The 21,351-nt window shown below is 51.0% G+C and overlaps 4 protein-coding genes across 4 annotated transcripts; all 4 read left to right on the top strand.

The window, feature by feature from the left end:
• Positions 1-5,027: 5,027 nt before the first annotated feature.
• Positions 5,028-6,768, top strand: UCRPA7_6754 (putative high affinity methionine permease protein; the record flags this gene model as incomplete). Its single annotated transcript, XM_007919285.1, has 3 exons — positions 5,028-5,145; positions 5,212-6,316; positions 6,375-6,768. The coding sequence occupies 3 exons, from the start codon at positions 5,028-5,030 to the stop codon at positions 6,766-6,768; spliced, it is 1,617 nt and encodes a 538-aa protein (XP_007917476.1).
• Positions 6,769-8,885: 2,117 nt separating this feature from the next.
• UCRPA7_6753 (putative ascus development protein) lies at positions 8,886-10,263 on the top strand (the record flags this gene model as incomplete). The annotated part of the gene is made up of 6 exons (XM_007919300.1): positions 8,886-8,899; positions 8,987-9,112; positions 9,177-9,606; positions 9,670-9,807; positions 9,860-9,940; positions 10,090-10,263. 6 exons carry the CDS (start codon positions 8,886-8,888, stop codon positions 10,261-10,263), a joined length of 963 nt encoding a protein of 320 aa, XP_007917491.1.
• A 4,726-nt stretch (positions 10,264-14,989) lies between these two features.
• Positions 14,990-17,178, top strand: UCRPA7_6752 (putative h+ nucleoside cotransporter protein; the record flags this gene model as incomplete). Its single annotated transcript, XM_007919286.1, has 3 exons — positions 14,990-15,468; positions 15,604-16,912; positions 16,996-17,178. The coding sequence occupies 3 exons, from the start codon at positions 14,990-14,992 to the stop codon at positions 17,176-17,178; spliced, it is 1,971 nt and encodes a 656-aa protein (XP_007917477.1).
• A 1,566-nt stretch (positions 17,179-18,744) lies between these two features.
• Positions 18,745-19,338, top strand: UCRPA7_6751 (putative gnat family protein; the record flags this gene model as incomplete). Its single annotated transcript, XM_007919294.1, has 1 exon — positions 18,745-19,338. The coding sequence occupies one exon, from the start codon at positions 18,745-18,747 to the stop codon at positions 19,336-19,338; it is 594 nt and encodes a 197-aa protein (XP_007917485.1).
• Positions 19,339-21,351: the final 2,013 nt, after the last annotated feature.

The raw sequence follows: 21,351 nt of genomic DNA, 5'->3' as shown, positions 1-21,351 counted from the left end.
CTAGAATATTTGACAACTCAGAATGGCAGGAAATGAGGTGAATATCTTACAACTAATGATTTGAACAAAATCGGGGAGCACCTCAAGAACTTGCATCCAGCGGTCGTACCACAGAGACTCGCTTGAGGAGTACCAGTTCTTATTCCACTTCTGCAGTCCTGATTCTTCTCAGCTTGTTTCTTTCAGCCATCCGAGGAAGGTGAATTACGCGTATAGAACCAGGGACTGACACCCATCATGTACTTCTTACCAAGCAGGTATTGTTTATACAAGACGTCTTCGTCGGTCGTCATTCGATTTTCATTCGCGCGTGGCCAAGCACACCAAGAGACTAACCAGCTCAGCAGATTGAAGATCCATGGATGGTCAAAAAAACCTACAAGCGCCGTCCACGACTCCCAACCTGTCAAATACTCCGTGTGGTCCAATCGAGGTCCAGCTGGGCACCAGAAATATTCCCCCGGTCCTCAGTCTCACAGAATTCCAATTTTCAGCCCACTGAGGTCCTTCAAATGTGGATACGAATGGTAGCGTGTCAACCTCACATTGCGCCGGGAGAACCTTAAACTCATTGATGAGGTCGATGACTTGTAATACTTTCCAATCTCCTGCAGCCATGTCGAATGAGAGAAACATAACAAACTCGCCCGGGGTCACATCATTTGCGGTCTTGTACGCCAACCGAAGTTGAGCTTCTGTCCACGAGTCGTGTGGCCCAATGTTCATTGCAAAGCCATCAATTCCCGCATGTCGAGCTGCAAGAATATCTGCTTCCCATTGAGCCTTAGATTGACCAAATGTCAGGCCGATCTGCAGAAACGTCAGGCTCATCGGCAACTGGCCTGTTGCAAAGGAGTCCCGAGCTCACCAAGTAATGCGCAAAGACTTTGCGATCTTGCCTGTGGGACATGGTGCCACAAAGACTTTGGCGCGATTCAATGAGTTCAGTAATTGACGAATATACTTAATTTTCGAATATCTAGGTCCACGATATGTCAGATTAAGATGTACAACGGTCAAATTCGTCGTGGACGAGTTACGTTTCGAGATCTGCGGTCCTACGTATTGTCAGCACTCTATTAGACATGCTACTAGCTAAGAGCCTCATGCCGTTTACCGTTAGTCTACCCTCATAGCTGCACAGCAAGACAGCGGAACATAATATGAACGGCTATCACACTGACAAATCTTCAGGTCTGGTCGTATCTGACATTGGCAATGAATTGATTTTAGGAGTAACTGGTGTTGTCATCGTGCACAAACATATAGCTAATCTATTAGGCATTATACGAGGTTGATTCTTTGGTGCGAATCTCACAATTACTTCGACTCATTGTACTCATGATAGCTCAAACCATTTTCGCTGGATCTAATCTGAGAAGGATAAGATTGTGGATCATATGAAATCGGATTACATCAAGGTCACCCAGGACCTAATTCTCATCAACTGCTACAACTTGGGCAAATTACACTTTTTGACGCGAATACCCTGCTCGACACGCAATCGTACCATTGAAGCATAAGCCAGGCCACTTGCATCCATTTGCTGTTCCTGGCACGAAAAAAAGGCGCAATATACTATGGCGCATAACATGCCTCTGAGCTTACCAGGCGCCACCTGAGACGAAGCATTTCGCCTGACATCCCGCGTGAAGATCTTTGGGCTAGAATTTCAATCAGCTCCTTTGACAGTCAGTTGAATTAGCAATTTATTACTTTACCCATATTATTTATCGCGCTGTGCTGGCCGTCAGTAGCCGGCCATTGAGCGGCCTGTTGTTCCATTGCTTACATTCGATGGTTACATGACTTGCTTTTACTGATCCCGTTTCCCCCACAGGCGTCTTTAGCGGCGGCGTTACCGAGTCAGAGCCCCACCCGTAAGCCTCTGTACGGTGAGCATCACGCTACAAACCCAGAATCTCTTGCCTAATGGATTGTCTTAGTCGAGCACGCAATCGAAACCTAGCAAACGGTGCGAGGCTGCATGATGTCAGGGCCTGCGCCTACGAGTACAAAGGTGATGTTAGTAAAGATGCTTAAAACATAGCTTCTGAGGCGTCTCCACGTTTTAGGCTGTCATGGCTCTTGGCTTAGAAGCGACTTATACCAACTCGATCTAGGGCTCCCAGCGTTCTATCACGCATGTGTACTAAGAGAGGATGTCTGGTAACCGTGAATCACCTTTGGATCATGCGGAGGCAGGAAAAACTTACGGGGATGGTGACGACCAAGCCTTCAATGCCAACGATGTTGGGCGACCTCACCTTGTGCAGTCAGACCGCCTAAAGAGAGCTCTTTCAGCTCGTCAGGTCCAGATGATTGCTATTGGCGGAACGATTGGAACCGGTAGCTATAGACCAGTTGTAATATAAGCCTTGAGAGCAGACTCGCTGATCGCGACAGGTCTCTTTCTGGGAACGGGCAAATCTCTTGCCACCGGCGGTCCAGCCTCCATATTGATCGCGTACCTGATTGTGGGAGCGATTGTCTTCGTTACCATGTTGAGCTTGGGGGAAATGGCGGCTTTCATTCCCGTGGCAGGTAGCTTCTGCACGTTTGCAGGGTTGGTGAAGATGCTTAAAGCTCTCCTGAATCATCATTGACTTTTTGTTTCTAGACGCTTCGTCGATGATGCATTTGGTTTCGCACTTACATGGAACTATTGGTTCAACGATGCCGTGTCGACAGCTTCAGATTTAGTAGCTCTGCAGCTCGTCTTGGATTACTGGACAAACAACTTCCCAGGATGGGCGCTCAGTCTTATCTTTTGGGTTATTTTAATTGCAATCAACATCATAACTGTCGGCGCGTATGGCGAAGTAAGATTTGGCTTTCCACTATACGCCCCAACTTAGAATAATCGGGCTCATATCTGTCTCTTCAGGTCGAATACTGGCTTAGCCTTCTGAAAGTCATTACAATCATCGTAAGTCTAGCGATGGCCTCAGATATAGCTAAACGTTAAGCTGATCAAGTTGCCTTCACTAGGTCTTCATCATCATGGGAATAGTGGTCAATGCTGGAGGGAACGCCGATGGTCATTACATCGGAGGAGAAAACTGGCGACTGCCGGGGGCGCCTTTTGTTGGTGGTATTGGCGGCTTTGCATCCGTTTTTGTAACCGCATCATTTGCTTGTGAGTGTGAAATGTCACCGCATGAAGCAATAAATGACTATGGCATTGATAGCAATATTTAGACGGTGGCACGGAATCGATTGCTATCACGGCTGGCGAGACGAAGAACCCGACCAAGAACCTCCCCCGGGTAGTCAAAAACGTATTTTGGCGCATACTACTCTTCTAGTAAGTGCAAGATATCTCAGCGTGTTCAATCTATATATGCTTAGACGAACAAGCATCCTCTCTGTCCTTTTGATAGGTCTCGATATCCCGTATACCTATCCGGATCTCAACTCCAAAGAAACGCGCACTTCCCCGTTCACGATTGTCTTTCAGATGACTGGTGCACATGCAGCGGGCAGTGTTATCAATGCAGTTATCTTGACCAGCGTTCTCTCAGCCGGCAATCATGCGCTTTTCGCTGGAGCAAGATTGCTGTATACGCTCGCGATGGAAGGGCATGCCCCTGTCTTTTTTGGTAGACTGAACCGAAACAGAGTTCCCTGGGTAGCTGTTCTCACGACGGGCTTCATTAGCGGTCTCTGTTTTGGATCAAGCTTCATCGGGGCAGGTCAGCTGTGGAATTGGCTCCAAAAGTGAGTTACTGTCAATATTAACTTGGACGGTGGCATCTCTAACCTAACGGCATTTAGTATCGTCGGCGTGTCTAACCAGCTTAGCTGGATTGCTATTGGCATCACATCAATCCGCTTCCGCTCAGCCTTAGAGCGCCAAGGCAAGACTCATCTGCTTCCCTTCCGCAATTGGACATACCCCGTGGGGCCGTACCTATGCGTAATCCTCAACTGCGTCCTCGTACTTGTTCAAGGTTGGAGCTGCTTTAGCCCTACTTTTGACGGGGTGAGTTTCGTCAGCTTCTACATTGAATTGCCGGTCATGTTGGTCATGTACTTAGGTTGGAAGCTGTTAAAAAGGACCAAAGTTGTAAGCTTGGCAGAGATGGATCTAGAGACCGATGTATACATCGTGGACGAAGGCAAACGAGGACCACTGGGATGGAAGGCGAAGGTGAAAAAAGCGTTCGTTTGGCTATTCTAGTTGTATATTCAACTCTCCCTAGGTAGTATCCTCCCGAGATACCCGAACTCTTGTCATAGGGTCATGAGTTCTCGGAAATAGCATCCATTGTATTCAAAGCATTCTATCTTGGCGATGTCCTCGCACACACTCACAGGTACCTACACCTGTATCAAACAACAAGCTTGGATGATTCTTCAAATTCGTACCTCTGACTTCCACAAGTCTACATCGCTCAAGCCTGCTCTCTATCGCTATGACCGATATCAGCAGATTTCGAGGAGTACTTTTGTTCTACCCCACGCTCACCTGAGGGGCCTCGAACATATCATAAAAAGACAGATTGCCGATGATTTTCTATCATGTGAGACAGACCGGCTAGATTCAGGAAAGCCTCGGTGGTCAAGAAATCGTATTTGCGAGCTGAAATGGTGTTTGTGGTATAGTTTTGGCATGTCTACATTGGCATACGGAATTCATCAGATTTTCGCGATCTCATTGGGCTGAATCGTGCGCGTTTTGCGTGGCGGAGACGCCTTTTCGCAGCAAAATTTTCTTGGGCGATCACGACATATCGCATCATTAGTGTAAAACCCAGAATTAGGAAACTCTGACACACAACAAGCCCAGAAGTAACCAAAGCACCTTCTAAACCTCGCCTACCATCGGTCCGAACCGTAAGATGGCATTGCCTCATCTTCTGATCGCGCCAGCGCCTAGGCCGTGTGCTGCTGATGCAATGTGCGCTGGTGGGTTCCGCGAGGCGGGCTGTGGGAACCATAAATCTTCTGGAAGTCTTCTAGTGTTGCTAGACTGTTTCCTACGGCTCCTCTCCTATATTTGATTTCAAACATATCGGGTCAATATGTCTAAACTCTTCGCAAAGCACGCCGTGGACGACTCGTCCCCTGCATCTAGAGGGTTCGTTCGGGACGAGGACAAGGACGGAGAGCTTCCCCCCCATTACAATGACACTGAAGTTGGTAAGATGGGATTACCGAGTTACCGAGTTGCTCATGCACATCTCTCCTACTAACATCTCAACATAGGACGCCTGCAACAGGTCCGTGACGCCAAAAGACAGATTGGTGTGCCGACAGCCATCTTTCTAATATTCAATCGCATTGTTGGAACCGGCATTTTCGCTACTCCCAGTGCCATTCTCAGCCTCTCAGGCAGCGTTGGGTTGGCCTTGTTCATATGGGTCGCTGGAATGCTAATTGCCGCTGCCGGGACGGCAGTTTACTTGGAATTCGGCACGGCAATACCTAAGAATGGCGGCGAGAAAAACTACCTCGAGTATGTCTTCCGGAAGCCCAAGTTCCTCACCACAGGCTTGTACACAGGATACGTTGTTCTCCTCGGATGGGCGGCTAGCAATTCTGTCGTGTTTGGCGAATACATACTTCACGCCGCCAATGTCGAAGTTGATAGATGGAACCAACGAGGTGTCGGCCTTGCTTGTATCACCACTGCCTTCCTGATCCATGGCACCGCTCTCAAGTGGGGTCTCCGACTCCAGAACTTTCTCGGTATAATTAAACTCATCGTCGTGCTGATCATTGTGGTGTCTGGCTGGGTTGCACTTGGCGGCCACGTCAAGCTTGCCGAGAAACCTCACAACTTCACCAATGCCTTTGAAGGAACTACTGGGAGTGCATATGGTGTTGTCACTGCGCTCTACAATGTCATCTGGAGCTATATTGGCTACAGCAACGCCAACTATGCCCTTAGCGAAACCCGCAATCCGGTCCGAACGCTCAAGATTGCAGCCCCTTTGGCCATCGGGGTCGTGTCTATTCTCTACATGTTTGTCAACATTGCCTACTTTGCCGCCGTTCCTAAGGAAGAGATCTTGGCAGCTCGTCGCTTGGTAGCCGCTTCTCTCTTTCGGAATGTTTTTGGTGGCACCGCAGAGCGCGCTCTCTCCGTGTTTGTCGCTCTGTCCGCGTTTGGTAATGTCCTCAGCGTCATCTTCTCTCAGGGTCGCCTGGTTCAGGAGCTCGGTCGTGAGGGCATCCTCCCCTTTTCTCGTTTCTGGGCAAGCAACCGACCCTTCAACGCGCCTCTCGCCGGTCTGTTCGAGCACTGGCTGGTATCTGTTATCATCATGCTTGCTCCACCGCCCGGAGATGCATACAATCTGATTCTCAAGTTAGCTAATCTTCATCAAACGCTATGGCCCCCAAAATGCTAATATTAAGTTCACTAGTGTCATCTCGTACCCTCTTGCGATTGTCAACACATTTGTTGCTGGCGGTTTGTTGCATCTCTACCTCAACCGAAAGTCATGGAACTGGAACCCGCCTATAAGTGCAACGCTGCCAGTTGTCGTCTTCTTTCTTCTCAGCAACATCTATCTCGTAATTGCACCCTTTGTACCTCCGGAGGACGGCCAAAACGTCTACGAGAGCTTGCCGTATTGGATCCATTGTGTTATTGGCTTTGGCATCATCTTCGCGGGTGGAGTCTATTGGCTTGTTTGGGCTGTGATTCTTCCAAAGATTGGCAGATACGAATTGACGCGGGAGACTATTGTGGATGACATTGACGGTTGGGAGAGGAATGTGTTCTTCAGGAAGCCACTGGCGCAGTTGTCTGAGTAGACCTTGACGGGCAAAACATGTCAACTTAATGCATAGATCTGGGGACCCAGAAGTCGGGGGATTAGAAATTGGGAGTCCCCTTTTTGAATAAGAATTTTGAGACCATTACAGTTCAACAGATGGCAGCCCATGCAATATTTGATATCTGTTCTTATGATCCGGTAACTCACTCAAAGGTATTAGGCTTTATCATGTTCGTTGGGGCAGACTTTCTTCTGTCTAAGCTTGAGATACTGGTACCTTGTCGTGTCTTTATGGTAACTAGTCTTACGTTTTGAAATGACAATGCCAATTTGTTGTACCATACGCACTCGCCGAGTTGATTAAGCAATGCCTTAGCGAGTGACGAGTACCGGAGTCCGGCACATCTTGGCGACAGGGAAGTTTGTGCGGGGGAAAGCTTCTACACACTACTAATTAGCCGCCGTTGACACGTCAAGATCGGAAGGGGAGAACACGGAACTGGCGGCTCAGAGAGATATGTTCGCATATTTGTGAAGTGAGTCGATCCCGGGACGTGGTTCCCATGCCATGCGCCCACTACTGGTGACAGCACGGAGATGCACATGTTGGGAACTCACGTAGCAATCACTCATGTATCGTACTTCTGTCACTTGCAGGTGTCAGTTGTCAGGAGCTTGGAATGCTAGAAACTTGACTTCGCGGCTACTTCTCTCCACGACAGAGAAAGACACCTTGTTGTTTATCTAATGGAATTCTCTTACATGGTATATAACCATGTTTGAGCCCAACAATAGAGAAAAAAAAAAAAGAATATTTCTGCTAGAATGCAGTAAAGCCCCACCGATGACTATCGATGGAATCTCAGTTTGCTGGTATTCAGACTCGGACTGGCTGGCAGACCAGAGATCAGACTTGTTGCACGCGGCTGAGAAATACCCATATGTCCATGATCAAACTTGTTGAGCTTAGCATGCTCTTTCTTGATCATTCAAGGAAAAAAAGCAATCTACCGGCACCTGCAAACTATTCATTAGATTCTGCAGCTGAAAAGCCGATAGTTCTCGATAGCTGCCGTCTCCACGACTGTCCAGGCCAATCACTTGCGCCAGACCCGCCAGGAGCGCCTGCAGCCAGCGTGCAGTTGCGTGCAGTTCTCCGCTAAAAGCGGCAGTCTAGTCACTGAAGATGCATCTCCCCCACCTGGGCTGCACCTCATAATTCGCCGAGCTCTGCCCTTACCAGATGGGGGTTACGTATTGACCCAGAGAATTGGGTAGCACTAACAGACGACGTGTTGCCACCCTCCAAATGACATGCAGCAGCAGGCAGATTGGGCTTCTTGTTCTGACAGTCCCGTGCCGGAAGATCAGTCGATTGCGACGTTGAGGATCGGTAGAAGCAGAAGTGCAGACAGTGAACGGCTGAGCCTGTGAGCAGATAAAGTCGGATTGGTTCCCCGTTTCACGACCACAGGCTGTTCCATTACAGTTATCACCAGACACGCATCTCTGGACCAATTGAGACGATGGCTACCGGTAAGCCTCTGCTCACTAAAGCCATTTTACGGCTTCACCTGCTATGTCTTTTCTTCGCCTTAGGCTCCTTTGTATGGGGGTAAGTCAATGACTCAATGACCAGAGCCTTAAAGCATGTTCGAAACTCCAGGCTGCTGTAATCGCGTACTATATTCAGGGAGAGGGGACGCAAGCTGATGACCTGAGCTGCAGGTATAATGTTGGAATACTCTCTTCCGTTCTTGTACATCCCGGCTTCGTGAAGACACTGCACAAGCCGAGCGCCTCGAAGAAAGGTCTGATCACTGCTATATACTATCTGGGTACATGGACGTCTTATATCTTCATATCTCATCCGGTCTCGGACGCTCTCGGTCGTCGGTATGCGGCTCTGACGGGGACAGCTATCACCGCCATCGGTGCTGCTCTGATGGCTGGAGCCACTGGGGGAGGTGCTTTTGCAATGATTATAGCAGGTCGTATCGTATGCGGCCTAGGCGTTGCAATTGTCAGCACAAGCGTCCCGCTCTATCAAAGGTCTGTATTACGATAAGTGTCGAGAATGTAGACTATTCGGAGCTGATGAGGATTCAACGTAGCGAGATCTCGCCTGCCAAACAGCGCGGGCGCTTTGTTGTTATGAACCACATCGGGTTTGTTGCGGGCTTAGCTGTTGGCTTTTGGTGAGCTGGAACTTTGGCCTCACCACTGGAGCGAAAGCGTTCTGACAATAAGTATAGGGTCGGATATGCTGTGACTTTCTGGGACGATCCTCATGGCGAGCGTGTCGGCTGGCGTTTCTCCATCGCCGTGCAGCTGATCCCGGCTCTCATATTTGCTATCGGCCTGCCGTTCCTCCCTGAAACGTATGTTTTTCGCATATCGGTGGTAATATGCATGCTCTTTGGTATACTGATTGATTACTCGCAGTCCTCGTTGGCTAGTTGAGCACAACGACCTTGATCGTGCTCGGGCGACCCTCACCTACTTCCGAGAAGGGTCTCATTCACAAGACCAGATTGAAGCTGAATTTGCTGACATACAAGCGAGTGTTACAGCCTTCAAGGCATCCGGTTTGACATGGACTTCACTGTTCAGAGAACCAGCCCTGTTTAATCGTCTTTGGCGTGCTGCTCTTCTTCAGTTCATGGCGCAGATGTGTGGTGCAACAGCGATGAAGTACTACTTGCCCACACTTTTCAAAGTCCTTGGGCTTGGAACCCGGCTCAGCTTACTTGCTGGTGGCATTGAGAGTACAGCGAAAATTGGCTGTACCATTCTCGACATGCTGATCATCGACAAAGCAGGACGCCGTTTGACACTTGTTATAGGTGCGGGGACTATGGCGTTTGCGATGTTGGTGAGTAATCAATCAAGGCATAGTTTGCGGAGGAGACCGCTCTGATAACCTGCTTTATGACAGATTAATGGTGCTGTTCCACTCGCATATCCTGGCAACGTCAACCGGGCAGCAGACTACACATGCATTGTATTCATATTCATTTACGCAATTGGCTACAGTATGGGTTTTGGTCCTGCAGCTTGGGTCTACGGTTCAGAGGTGCGTTCACTAAGTTAATATAGTTCGAAGACCTTGACTAAATTGGTTGCAGATCTTCCCTACTGCTGTCCGTGCGAGAGGCCTCAATTTCGCAGCTTCAGGAGGTGCTATTGGCTCCATCATCGTAGCCCAAGTATGGCCCGTTGGTATAGACAGACTTGGAGTGAAGATATACTTTTTCTTCATGGCTATTAACCTTGTTTGTGTGCCTGTGAGTACAGCTCTACTCTTAGCGATGCTTTACTTGCGAGTCGTGCACACAGATACTCATGGCTCAACTAGATCATTTTTCTCCTTTATCCTGAAACAAAAGGTGTGCAACTCGAGGACATGGATCGTCTTTTCGGCACGCCAAACCTCATCGACGAAGCGCAAAGCACTCACCTGGCTGCTGAAGACTCCGCAAACAGGAACACGACCGACCCTAGGGAAGCCGGTGTAGCGAAGGCTGTTTGACTGAAGTTTATAGACAGAACCTAGATGGTACACCCGTTTCGGTAGCTCACGGTGATGAGGGTGAGTTGGCCCTCGAGTGTAACTTGACGAAACAGTGGAAGTAACACAGCAGAGGAACCTTGGTGTGCCCATACTGTGAGCCTAAAACGCAAATTTGAAATCTCCGTATCTATCCATGATTGCCTTCATTCGATGAGGACTTAAGAGCCAACCCAAGTATCACAAGTATTCGTGAAACTCTATGCAGAGAGAAATGGCTATCCAAGTATGGGGAACGTCTCTAATGTTCTTGTGACCAGATTAGTTGTTAGTTGATAGTGTAAAACAGCTCCCAAGCGACCTGTCAGACTCGACAAGTTGCCTTGCTTACATCTTCCAAAATAGCCATTCCTCGCCTGGGAGCGCGTTGGATGCAGTAGTACGCCCCATACGCAGATCATCAACAAAATTCCAGGAGAAAAACAATCAAGTCTTCTTGAGCAGACACAGAACTTTGCTTTTCTCCTGGATATGTTTACCACCGCTCTGGCATCAATACGTGTCCGCTTACTCAAATAGGCAAAACCAAGATTGTACGGTCGTAGTCCATCAACAGAACGAGAACGATTCCAAGTCGATGGCCCCAGTCAGAAACCGTACTTGTTGTTCCTTGTGATTCAATGCGCAGGCTTGCTTTAGGTTTGGAGGTTTGTATGGTCCTTTGATAAATAGTCAAAGGAGTTGGCCGCCGTCGATATCGGAAACCGGCGTCTGTCGCCTCATATTGCCCAAGCTGGACGGATTGTTAAGCTCAATGTGGCAGGAGGCATCGCGGAAGAGCAGGGCTCTCAAGGAGTCCTCGGCTCCCAGGATCTTGGCACTCTGCAACCCTGCGGCGCTGCGCTGGGAGAGCCAGCCGCAGGGATTGGGACTTTGTGTCTCACATAAGACGAACTGCTCCGGTAGCTTTGTATGTACCATTGAGCATTCGCCTGTAATGTACTGCAGCGCTTGGGTTGCATCGCTCTCGCCGAGAGGCAAATAGTAGCTAAACGAGTATGCCAAGTACGCTTATCTGGCTCCGTCGGACATCCTGATAATCAATCAATCTGGGGGGCATGTGGTGGAGGAGGTGCAGCAGTCCGCAACCCCAGATAGACATGGATTTGTGAAATGTCGACCATAGCAGCACGCGAGCAAAATTTTACGCGTACAGCATAAACCTTTGCGCTGGAAATTCCAGGCAGGTAAGCAATGAGCCAGGGAGAGATACAATCGGGGAAAGAGAAGCGGCCTTGACAAGCTAGCAGGCTTATACAGCTTTTTGTTTGCCAGTAAACCACAACCAGTGCCTGTCTCGTCTCGCCTGGATAGTGCTATGTTGGGTGGTTTGACCTCCGCTTGCTGGAATCTTATCTCTCGATGTTGTGATACGACACTGAAATCTCAATCAGTGTGCCGTGCCACGATGCCAGCGCGCGCCACATGAATCGCTACCCTATCGGCTATCGTCTTGGCATCGAATGGTGCTTGGGTTTGATAGCAGCGAAGGCGAGCCTTTGGCCTGGCCTACTACTGTACGATATCAGTACTCGCGATGACATCTAGCAATTGTGCGAGACGAAATTGTCTGATTAACAGATAAAAGCATCTGTTGTAGCCGGGGAAGAAGACCTGATTAGGGTATCGAATCGACTGACCAATGCCACCGAGAGACAAATTTTCAGACCATGCGACTCAGGCGTATGGATTAGCACCGCAACGGGTCAAACCGTAGTCTAGTCTAAGAGAATTTCTATTATGTATTCGATGCTGTGAGATGATCGTAGATGGACGAATAGGCACACGGGCTGCGGCTCGGTTAGACCCACCTGACAGCAGGCTCATAAGTTTCAAATGAGAGAATGCAAGGCGGATTGAGCACTTGAAATCGTCAATCCAAGGACACAACTTCCAGGTAGGTACCTCCATAATCACCCGTCGTTGTGTGTACATGGTATTTTCCACGGCTGGCTGTTATCGAGCTTCCAGATCGGGACAATTGGGGGGAATCCATAGCCATGCACAGCACGTGCGGGCCCTATCCAGGATCAGCACAACGCCAATCAGTGCTAAAATGCTGGGCAGCTCCAGCGGGCGCCCGGCAAGTGGCTGGCCTCCTCCCTATCCTGGTCGCCAATCCGAAGCCGCGGCACGGCCAATCCACCAGTGTAAGGTAGGAAAAGGCCCGGAGAGCCAGCGCCTCATAAGAGGGGGCAGAGGTTAGGGCGTGTGATTGGATTGGATTGGATTGGCCTGGAAGACAGGATTAGTGAGAGGGGAGGGAATGAAACGAGATCATCAAAGACGACGACGATGAGAGCGACAATGATCCTGATAGTGATAATTTGGCGACACAGTCGGACAGACAGCAAGCATGGCCATCCGCATTCGCCGCCACCCACTCACTCGCCGCCAGTCAGGCCCGGCACTGGAAGCTCTTATCAGAGGGCCAAGACGCGCCTAGATCTAGCTCCTCGGCGATGACAGCCAGGCTGGGAAAGGGAGAATCAAGACTGCTTTCCTATCAAGCCTACGCATTGCTGGTCATCTATCATTCTCGTGAGAATGGATCAGAGTGAGTAGTCTTTGATGCTGGAACCAACCGTATCCGGTGCCAGGGTGGACGCCACAGAAGGGACATACTGCATAGTAGAGGCACTGACGAAGGCTGCCCCAGCAGCTCGGTAGATGAATAGGTAGGTCGTCCGGGAGGCATGCGAGGCATGCAACACGACAATATCTAGCCTAGCCAATCTCGGGACTGCGCTGGGACGGTACTCGCATAGGACTGTTAGGTACTGTAAAGGTACTTTGTGTCCAGCGGTTCCCCCGTGCAGTACGCACCGTTCTAGGAAGCATCATTGGCTGCTCAAGCTATCTAGCTGTCTGGGGAAGCAGAATGTCTCGACTGAACGTGGACGGGCCAAAAAGCTTCCAGACGTCTTCCAGCGCCATCTAGGGGAGACGCCGATGCGCCCCCCTGGCCCCCCTGCTATGCGGTAGATCCTTTAGGCTCTTGGTGGCTTGAGTAAACTCTAGGGCCCCCGAAAGAGTGTCCGCTCGAGGCTCTTGGCTGCCGCGCCACCAGCCTCTCACAGGGCAGCGCCTTATCTGGAGCTCCGAGCAAACCTCCGCCTCAGTTGCCATTCGCTGGGACGAGCCGATGAGCCCTAGGCGTCATCTGGATCGGGGGAAGAAGAGGCGTTAGCACTAGGGCAGCACCCCCTGGAAGAGCCTGGCGCGCCACTTGAGAATTACCTGCCTGGGCCTAAGTTAGCGGCCGTTGTCCCATCTTTGCTAGATAGCATTGTACTGTGCCGTACTATCCTGTACTTGCAGCGAGTAAGGGCATTGTGTCGCACTACCTGGGCATGGCAATGTGATGAACTCAGACTGCCGCTCTTCAATCATGGCCAGGTACCGCCTGTTTGCGTAACCAAGAAGCCCGTACTGTACGACGCTGTACTCTGAGCGAGGGACAAGAGTCCATTGAACCCATGAATGGAGGGTGGCCAGCCGAGCGAGGGGCAAGTGGCAAGCTTGATGACATGGGACGACGATAACTTTGGGGATTGAGAGAGAATTGGGTGGATGCCTGACTAAATGACAGGCTGATAAGATGAACCGTCCATTGAACTGTACAAACAAAGTACTGTAGTCGGTCAAGGACTCAAGGAGACCGTGAGTCGTGAACTTCCGTCTCCTAGAACTGATCGATCCTCCTTCTCTCTGCTGCCCTTTCTTCACATGCGAGAGGACCCGTGTGTGAGAGGTGAGACCGCACCTTCGCTAACCTTCGAGAAAAGAATTGCTGGTAGCCGCTCGCTTGCGGGAACACAAGCATAAGCATAAGCTGCAGTAGAGGGCCAGGAATGAATGAACGAGAGCATGCGGTGCAACGCTATGGTATGCCATGGTACGATATCGTACAGAAGCATGATCTCGGACTCAAATTGCCCTGCAACCCTCTCACCAACGCATCTTCAAGGGTATCGAGTAGACTGACCCAAGGCACGGCAAGGGCCTCTGTAGTAAGGTCGGGGTATGGTGAGGCGAGGCAGCGAAGGTCAGCTCGTCCACCTCCACCTCCCTGCTCGGGATAAGTTCATGCTAGGGTCAATTGTTCTAGGGCAAGCAACGTAAGGTAGGTAAGGGTACTGCAGATACCAGACTGGTGCTAGTAGCAAGAAGTCGAGAATTGAATGTGGAAGAGGTAGAAGTAGAGGAAGGTATATGGGAGGTACCGAGACGTGGGCATCGATTAGACTCCACTCTCGATGCGCACACACACACACACACACACTTACACACTGACTGACTGACATGCGCACAACTTTTTGTCGGACAGCACCACCACCACACCACACCATCAGCCATGACTACTTAAGCAACGATCGTCCCCTTCTCGACGGCCTCCTCTTCCCCGGCTGCCTTCTGCTCTGGTCTTGGTCCTGGCCCTGATTCGTCCTGGTGTTGACGTTGACGTTGATGCTGTTTGGCTTCGGCTGTGCGTCTTCAGACATCTCTCACTTTGCAATTCTGACTTTCTCTCTCCCAGCCCTGATTGCTGGCCCTCGTCCACCCTCAATCATACAGTGAAACTTCGGAGGCCGTACGGGGAAGGAATTGAGCAGCCCCAGAAAGAGCAACAGATTCATCTCATCTCCTCATAGCAGCTCCCACTTGCTGTATAGCAGTCGTCGCCATGAACTCCAACGAACACATTGGCCCGGCTACCCCCGGCGCATCGTCGCCATCCCCGGTGCGGGAGCCGGCGTCATACCCTCATGAGCAGCACGGATATGCGCATGAGCATGTCGGCCACAATTCATCCTCCCAAGTCGGTGTTGCGAGCAATCCGGATCCAGCCCTCGAGTATTCCCACGAGCATCACCATGCACACCTCCACCACGGCAAAACAGCCGCAACCCCCGACGAGAAGCATGAGGTCATGTACGCTAGGGACACCGAGCAGGTTCGTGGGAGCGACCTGCTTGACGCCTCCGCCGCCACCCCCGAGTACGATCTCAAGGGCCAGAACGTCAACGAGAACTCGCTCGATCCCGAAGACGGCGGCCATGTCGGCTCCATCCACGATGGCCGCGAGCGCAAGTGGACCATTCGCCGCATCTACACCCAGTTCAAGCCCTTCTTCCACCTAGCCTTCTGGATGGTCTGGACCGCGTAAGTTCTCCTCAGCTTCATTCTCTTGATCCTCACCCCAGATCATTTCTTCTCGTCATTTCTAAGCACGGATATGCTGACATTGAGTGTTTTTTTCCAAAGCTGGTGGATTTACGGGTTGTATTTCCATCGCAGTGACAACTATGGGTGGCTGAAGCCAACGCTTTTGTATATCGCCATCACCTTGCGCATGATCTTCCTCTGGGTCCCTATCGCCCTCGTCATGCGTCCGGTCAAATTCGTCTGGTTCCACACGGTGTACAAGGGCTACGAGGTGATTCCTGCCAAGCTGCATCAGCCTCTTGCCGCCCTCGTGACGTTTGGCGTCTTCCTCATCGGCTCATTCGTACCCGATGAGACCGGCGAGAATACCCGCGCCAACCGTGCCATCTCCATCTTCGGCCTGCTGGTCATGATCGCACTTTTGACGGTGACCTCACGCGATTGGCGCAAGATCCCGTGGCACACCGTCATTGGCGGCATGCTGACCCAGTTCATCATCGCCGTCTTCGTGCTGCGGACAAAGGCCGGCTACGACATCTTCAACTTCATCAGCTTCCTCGCCCGTACCCTGCTGGGCTTCGCCAACGAGGGTGTCGAGTTCCTGACCGCCTCATCAGTACTTGATCTGCACTGGTTCTTGACCGGCGTCGTTCCACCCATTATCTTCTTCGTGGCCCTAGTGCAACTGCTGTACCACATTGGATTCATCCAGTGGTTCATTGGCAAGTTTGCCGTCTTCTTCTTCTGGACTCTGCGCGTATCCGGTGCCGAGGCCGTCGTCGCTGCCGCTACTCCCTTCATCGGCCAGGGAGAGTCCGCCATGCTGATCCGCCCATTCGTCCCCCACCTTACCCTCGCCGAGCTCCATCAGGTCATGACCTGCGGTTTTGCCACCATCGCCGGATCCGTGCTCGTTGCCTATATGAGCTTGGGCCTGAACCCTCAAGCCCTCGTGTCGTCGTGCATCATGTCCATCCCTGCGTCTCTCGCCGTGTCCAAGCTCCGCTACCCCGAGACGGAGGAGACCTTGACCTCCGGCCGCGTCGTGGTTCCCGATGACACGGAGCACAGATCCGTCAACAGCCTGCACGCCTTCGCCAACGGCGCATGGCTCGGCATCAAGATTGCGGGCATGATCATCGCGACTCTGCTCTGCATCATTGCCCTGGTCGGGCTCATCAACGCCTTCCTGACCTGGTGGGGCACGTACTGGAACATCACCGACCCGGATCCGCTGACCCTGCAGCTCATTCTCGGCTACATTCTCTACCCGGTGGCCTGGCTGCTCGGAGTGCCGAAGCAGGATCTGCGAAACGTCGGCGAGCTCATCGGCATCAAGATCATCACCAACGAGTATGTCGCCTTCAACGACCTGACTACCCTGCCCAAGTACATGAACATGACCGTTCGTGCACGACTCATCGCCACCTATGCATGCTGTGTGAGTAGCCCCCTCCCCCCACCCCCCAAAGTAATTACTGGATTGTGCGGGCGGACTGTTGCTAATTGTGGTTCACGTTGTAGGGCTTTGGCAATATCGGATCTCTTGGTACCCAGATTGGTGTTCTGTCGCAAATCGCCCCTGGCCGAGCCGGCGACGTGTCGCGCGTCGCTCTTTCGGCCCTGTTCTCGGGTGTTCTGGCAACTCTGACCTCTGCCAGCATTGCCGGCATGTTGTTCACGGATGAGATGGGTCGCAGCGTATAAGAAATGGATGCCGGTGCTCAGTGAAAGTCGCACATTTGATGTATATTAATATTGTTTAGAAATCGAGATACGATTTATTGAAAACGATTTGACAAGCTTGTGGATTGAAGGGACGGAACTGCGCCATGGTTCGCTAAGGCATCGTGTGTATTTGTTGCCCATTCCAGGATAAAGCTTGGGTTACGTGGTTGAAAATCGAGTTGAAGATGTTGGCGATGGCTGACAGCCTTCATGACTGGAGTATTCCTTGACATTACGACCAAAAGCTACACTTTTACAAAGAGAGATGGAAATAAAATTGCCAAATATCAAAACTGGGAGCTTTTTCCGAGCTATAGCTGGTTATATGCCGCATTGTCCAAGCTGCGCGCGATTGCGTGCGAGTCTTGTGGCATCACTCACCCTGCCTCTTCTCGGCCTGTAAGCCTCGAAAGGCAGGGCCCAATCAGCAGCCATGTTGAGCGCTTCGGCGAGCTGGATCCGGTAAGCGTTGGTCAAGGTCCGAGGTGGCACCCCGTAGAAGTGAAGAATGGTGATCGTTTCGTTCTCATTCTCGGAGAAATTGAAGCTTCCGATGATCTGTTTGTTAGACTCTTTTAAGAACGAGTTACGATGGACTCTCTTTTACTGGCTAGGTCTATTTCTAAGTATCAGGCGAATGCGACCATCGCGAACGGTTAGTAGTCATGTTTCGCAGACATGTACGTGGACAGACACATTGATTGGGCTAGAAGCAGGACTGTCAACGATTGAAGTTACCCAAAAGGTACAGTGAAGACGAGCAATTGTCCGTTCTAGGATACTTGATACATATGCATATATCCATATCAAAAGTTTTGAGGTAATAGTGCCCCTGGTTTGGGACATGAGAGACAGAGCTGGATGATGTTGAAATTCGAAGGAGAAGACGGAGCAAGGAGCCCCATTTGGAGGACATGTATCGTACCCATACTGTGCAACCTCGAGATGGACAGACGCGCGCACGCTTTGAAAAGCGAGATTTCGTAAACGACGTGAAGAGTCGGAATGAACCACATTACGAACGGACGGGGCATCCCCGGGCCGGCCGGTGCTGGTTCCATCCACTGTCATGATCGTGCACTAAGCCAGGGCCTAGATGCTGCCGCCCTCCCGGCGTGAGTCAGCCGGGCGTTGCTCTGGACTTCGGGCATGGGCACGCTGGAGTTTTGACGGCATAGCGCACTTTAGGAAGGCAATTGTCACTTCCTGCATATTATAGCAGGCGAAAATCCTTCAGGGCCCACTGCCGTTCAAGAACAAGCTTACGCGCCCAGCAATTCCTGGATGAGGGCGTCGGACGTTCATCTCGGACCTTGGGAGGAGCCAACGGACTTTATGTTGCGTTGCTGTACCTGATTCGTTTCGTTTTGCCTTGCAGCACAAACGCTTGGAGTATAAATAACTAAGAGGCGTTCGAGAAGTCACCGACATTGAGAGAAGCGCATACTCGAGACATTCCAGGCAAGGCACGGCAAGGCACGGCAAGGCAAAGCAAGGCAAGGCAAGACAAGGCGATGAGGCCAGGAACTTCTTCACTCTCGCACAATGACAGCAAACATATTCCGCTCGCAGCGCCTCGTCTATCGCGCCGTCGAAGACAGCCCCGAAGAGGAGGCCTTTCTGCACCGCATCACCACCGACATTGAGGGCTTTGCCAACTCGAACGTCGGCCTCTCCAAACCGCAAAACAAGGAGAGCACAAAGGGCTGGAGGAAGTATCTGACCGAGAAGACTCTCATATCTGCCATCTTCTGCGTCACTTCCTTGACCGATCCCGAATCGACGCCGGAGCCCATTGGCGTCGTCACCCTGACCGGCACTTCGCCTCACAACGCTCATCATCGCAACGCAAACATCAGCGTCGATGTCCTCCCCTCGCACCAGAGGAAAGGCTACGGGAGCGAAGCCATTCAGTGGGTCCTCCAATGGGGGTTCCAGATGGCGGGTTTGCATCGCATCGGCATCGAAAGCTTTGAGTACAACGAGGGTGCTGGACGTCTCTACGAGCGGTTAGGTTTCACGCTCGAGGGCAGAAAGCGAGACTACCTGTGGTTCAATGGGGAGTGGCATGACATGCTCGGCTTCAGCATGTTAGAAGACGAGTGGAGAGAGCTGCAGAAGGTGCAGAAGACAGATTGAGTTTCGGGCTAACGTGGAGATCTGGTTTGCCAGCGTCGTTCTGACCTCGACCGGCCAATTTGTCGATTTCTTACCTGAACTTGAAACACTCCAGCGTACTTATACTGGGAGATTGTCTCTGAAGCAACCGGAGATTCGACGGTCGCAATCAGTGCTCAATCCTTGTATAGAAAAGACAAAATTGGGGAATAGACTTCTTGTAAACAGCCATCAACGCAACCCCAATCAATCAATCGGAGTGAGAAGCTTGAAGAAAGACATCATGACACGATATCTGCCATCTTGGTCGATAATAGGTAAACTTGAGACGTCGTCATGTCCCCTCTCCTGAAGGCCGGGCGGTTTGTGGGGTTGCACTCTTAGGTAACCTTAGCATTCTTCACTACACTTAAGTAGAGATAGTGTGCAGCTCAGCCCCAGCGCCAAGGGACTTCTGGCAGATCAAGGCGCTCTACGGGGCTCACAGCTGATGCGCCTTAGCAACTTGTCTGCCGTGAATACAAATACAAGGGCTGACATTGCTACAGTTCCAGCGGGTATTGCGCATTTGTACATTGGAATCATCCTCACATCAATCAAGACGGAAGGATGTGCTTTGGTGTAAGTGGCTATTTCTCTCACTATAACATGCCTCTGAGTGCAGAACTCCGTTAAAAGCCCTGCGCGACAGTTCCATCGCCATCATTACCCGGAACGGGCTCGAGCTGCATCACAGCCGGCAGCATACACGGCCTATCCTGCTTACAGCGGCGTCTACACGCCAGAAAACTACAAAAAGGGGGCATACTGGTCGTGGAGTCGGCGAAGACGGCGGCGGCAGTACAAACGATATAAGCAATCTCGTCGCCAGACATACGGCGGCGTTGGCTGGTTCGACGGAGGTCTGCTCGGGTTCTTCTCTAGCAGTGACGGCGGTGGGGGAGGAGGAGGAGATGGGGGCGGCGGTGGTGATGGAGGAGGCGGTGGCGGTGATGGCGGAGGTGGAGGTGGAGGCAGTTAGCGCCAGCAGCTGAAGCGGCTTAGACAACAGACAGACATGCATTGAGCATAGAGCTTGATGATAGATACCCCAGCATATGAATAATTACAACTCATTTCATCTTCATCATTCTTGACCATAGACTAGGGACTCTTATTTCGAAGAAAGATGTTGTTGCATCAAACAGACCATTGGAAAGCACTGGTTTTATCTTTTCATTGTCTCTATCCCGCAACTCACATCAACTATTTCTCTACAGCCAGGAAGGTCTTCTGCATTTATCCATGCTGAAGGTAATCAATTCATGCTTCCAACTACGTTCCAGTCCAACACACCTAGACAAGCCAAGTCATACAAATGCATGGTCGAGGTCATTGGTCATTGGCCGTGTTCTACGCCCTATCCCGTCGTCTATAATAAGCTCACTGGATGCGAGCAAATCCGGGGTTCACCCTGCAGTCTTGGCCAGCCACAGCCATGTCTTGCCCATGGGAGCGCCAATCAGGCTAATAAAAGCAATCGCCCAATATCTCTTGTCGAATGTAAAGTCTGGATGTCACTTCAATACTCGCTTCTCGAGAAATCTCATTTGCAATCGGCCAGGAGTTTCCCCGTATTATTCTTTCAAGACCTCTTAGAAACTCATGCCTACATTCTAAGTATGTTTTAAGAATGCAATGATGTCTCCTGGGCTTTCAGAAACTCTGTGATGATAAACCCCTTCTTTGCTTGACCTTCAGGGAAAGTGAGCTGGTCGTAAATATGAAGTTGATCCTATCGCTGTTGCCCCTGCTGCCCCATGTTTCCGCAAAGGTTGGTGGCCACTGCCATAACGAGTATGGCTACGGCTCCTTTAGCTGGTCTGGCATCTGCGTGAAAACATCCGATTGCGACAAGTACGGCGGTACATACATAAGCGGACTGTGTCCTGACGACCCCAGCAATGTGAAGTGCTGCTATGTCAACACCTGCGACTCTACGCATCCAGAAGGTTACAGCTATTGTGAGTGGACAAGTCATGCCTGTCCACTAGG

Source organism: Phaeoacremonium minimum (genome assembly GCF_000392275.1).
Source record: "Phaeoacremonium minimum UCRPA7 unplaced genomic scaffold PA7_03_scaffold_495, whole genome shotgun sequence".
In the NCBI taxonomy this organism is placed as follows: Eukaryota; Fungi; Ascomycota; class Sordariomycetes; order Togniniales; family Togniniaceae; genus Phaeoacremonium; species Phaeoacremonium minimum.
This window is presented reverse-complemented; position numbering and strand designations above follow the sequence as displayed.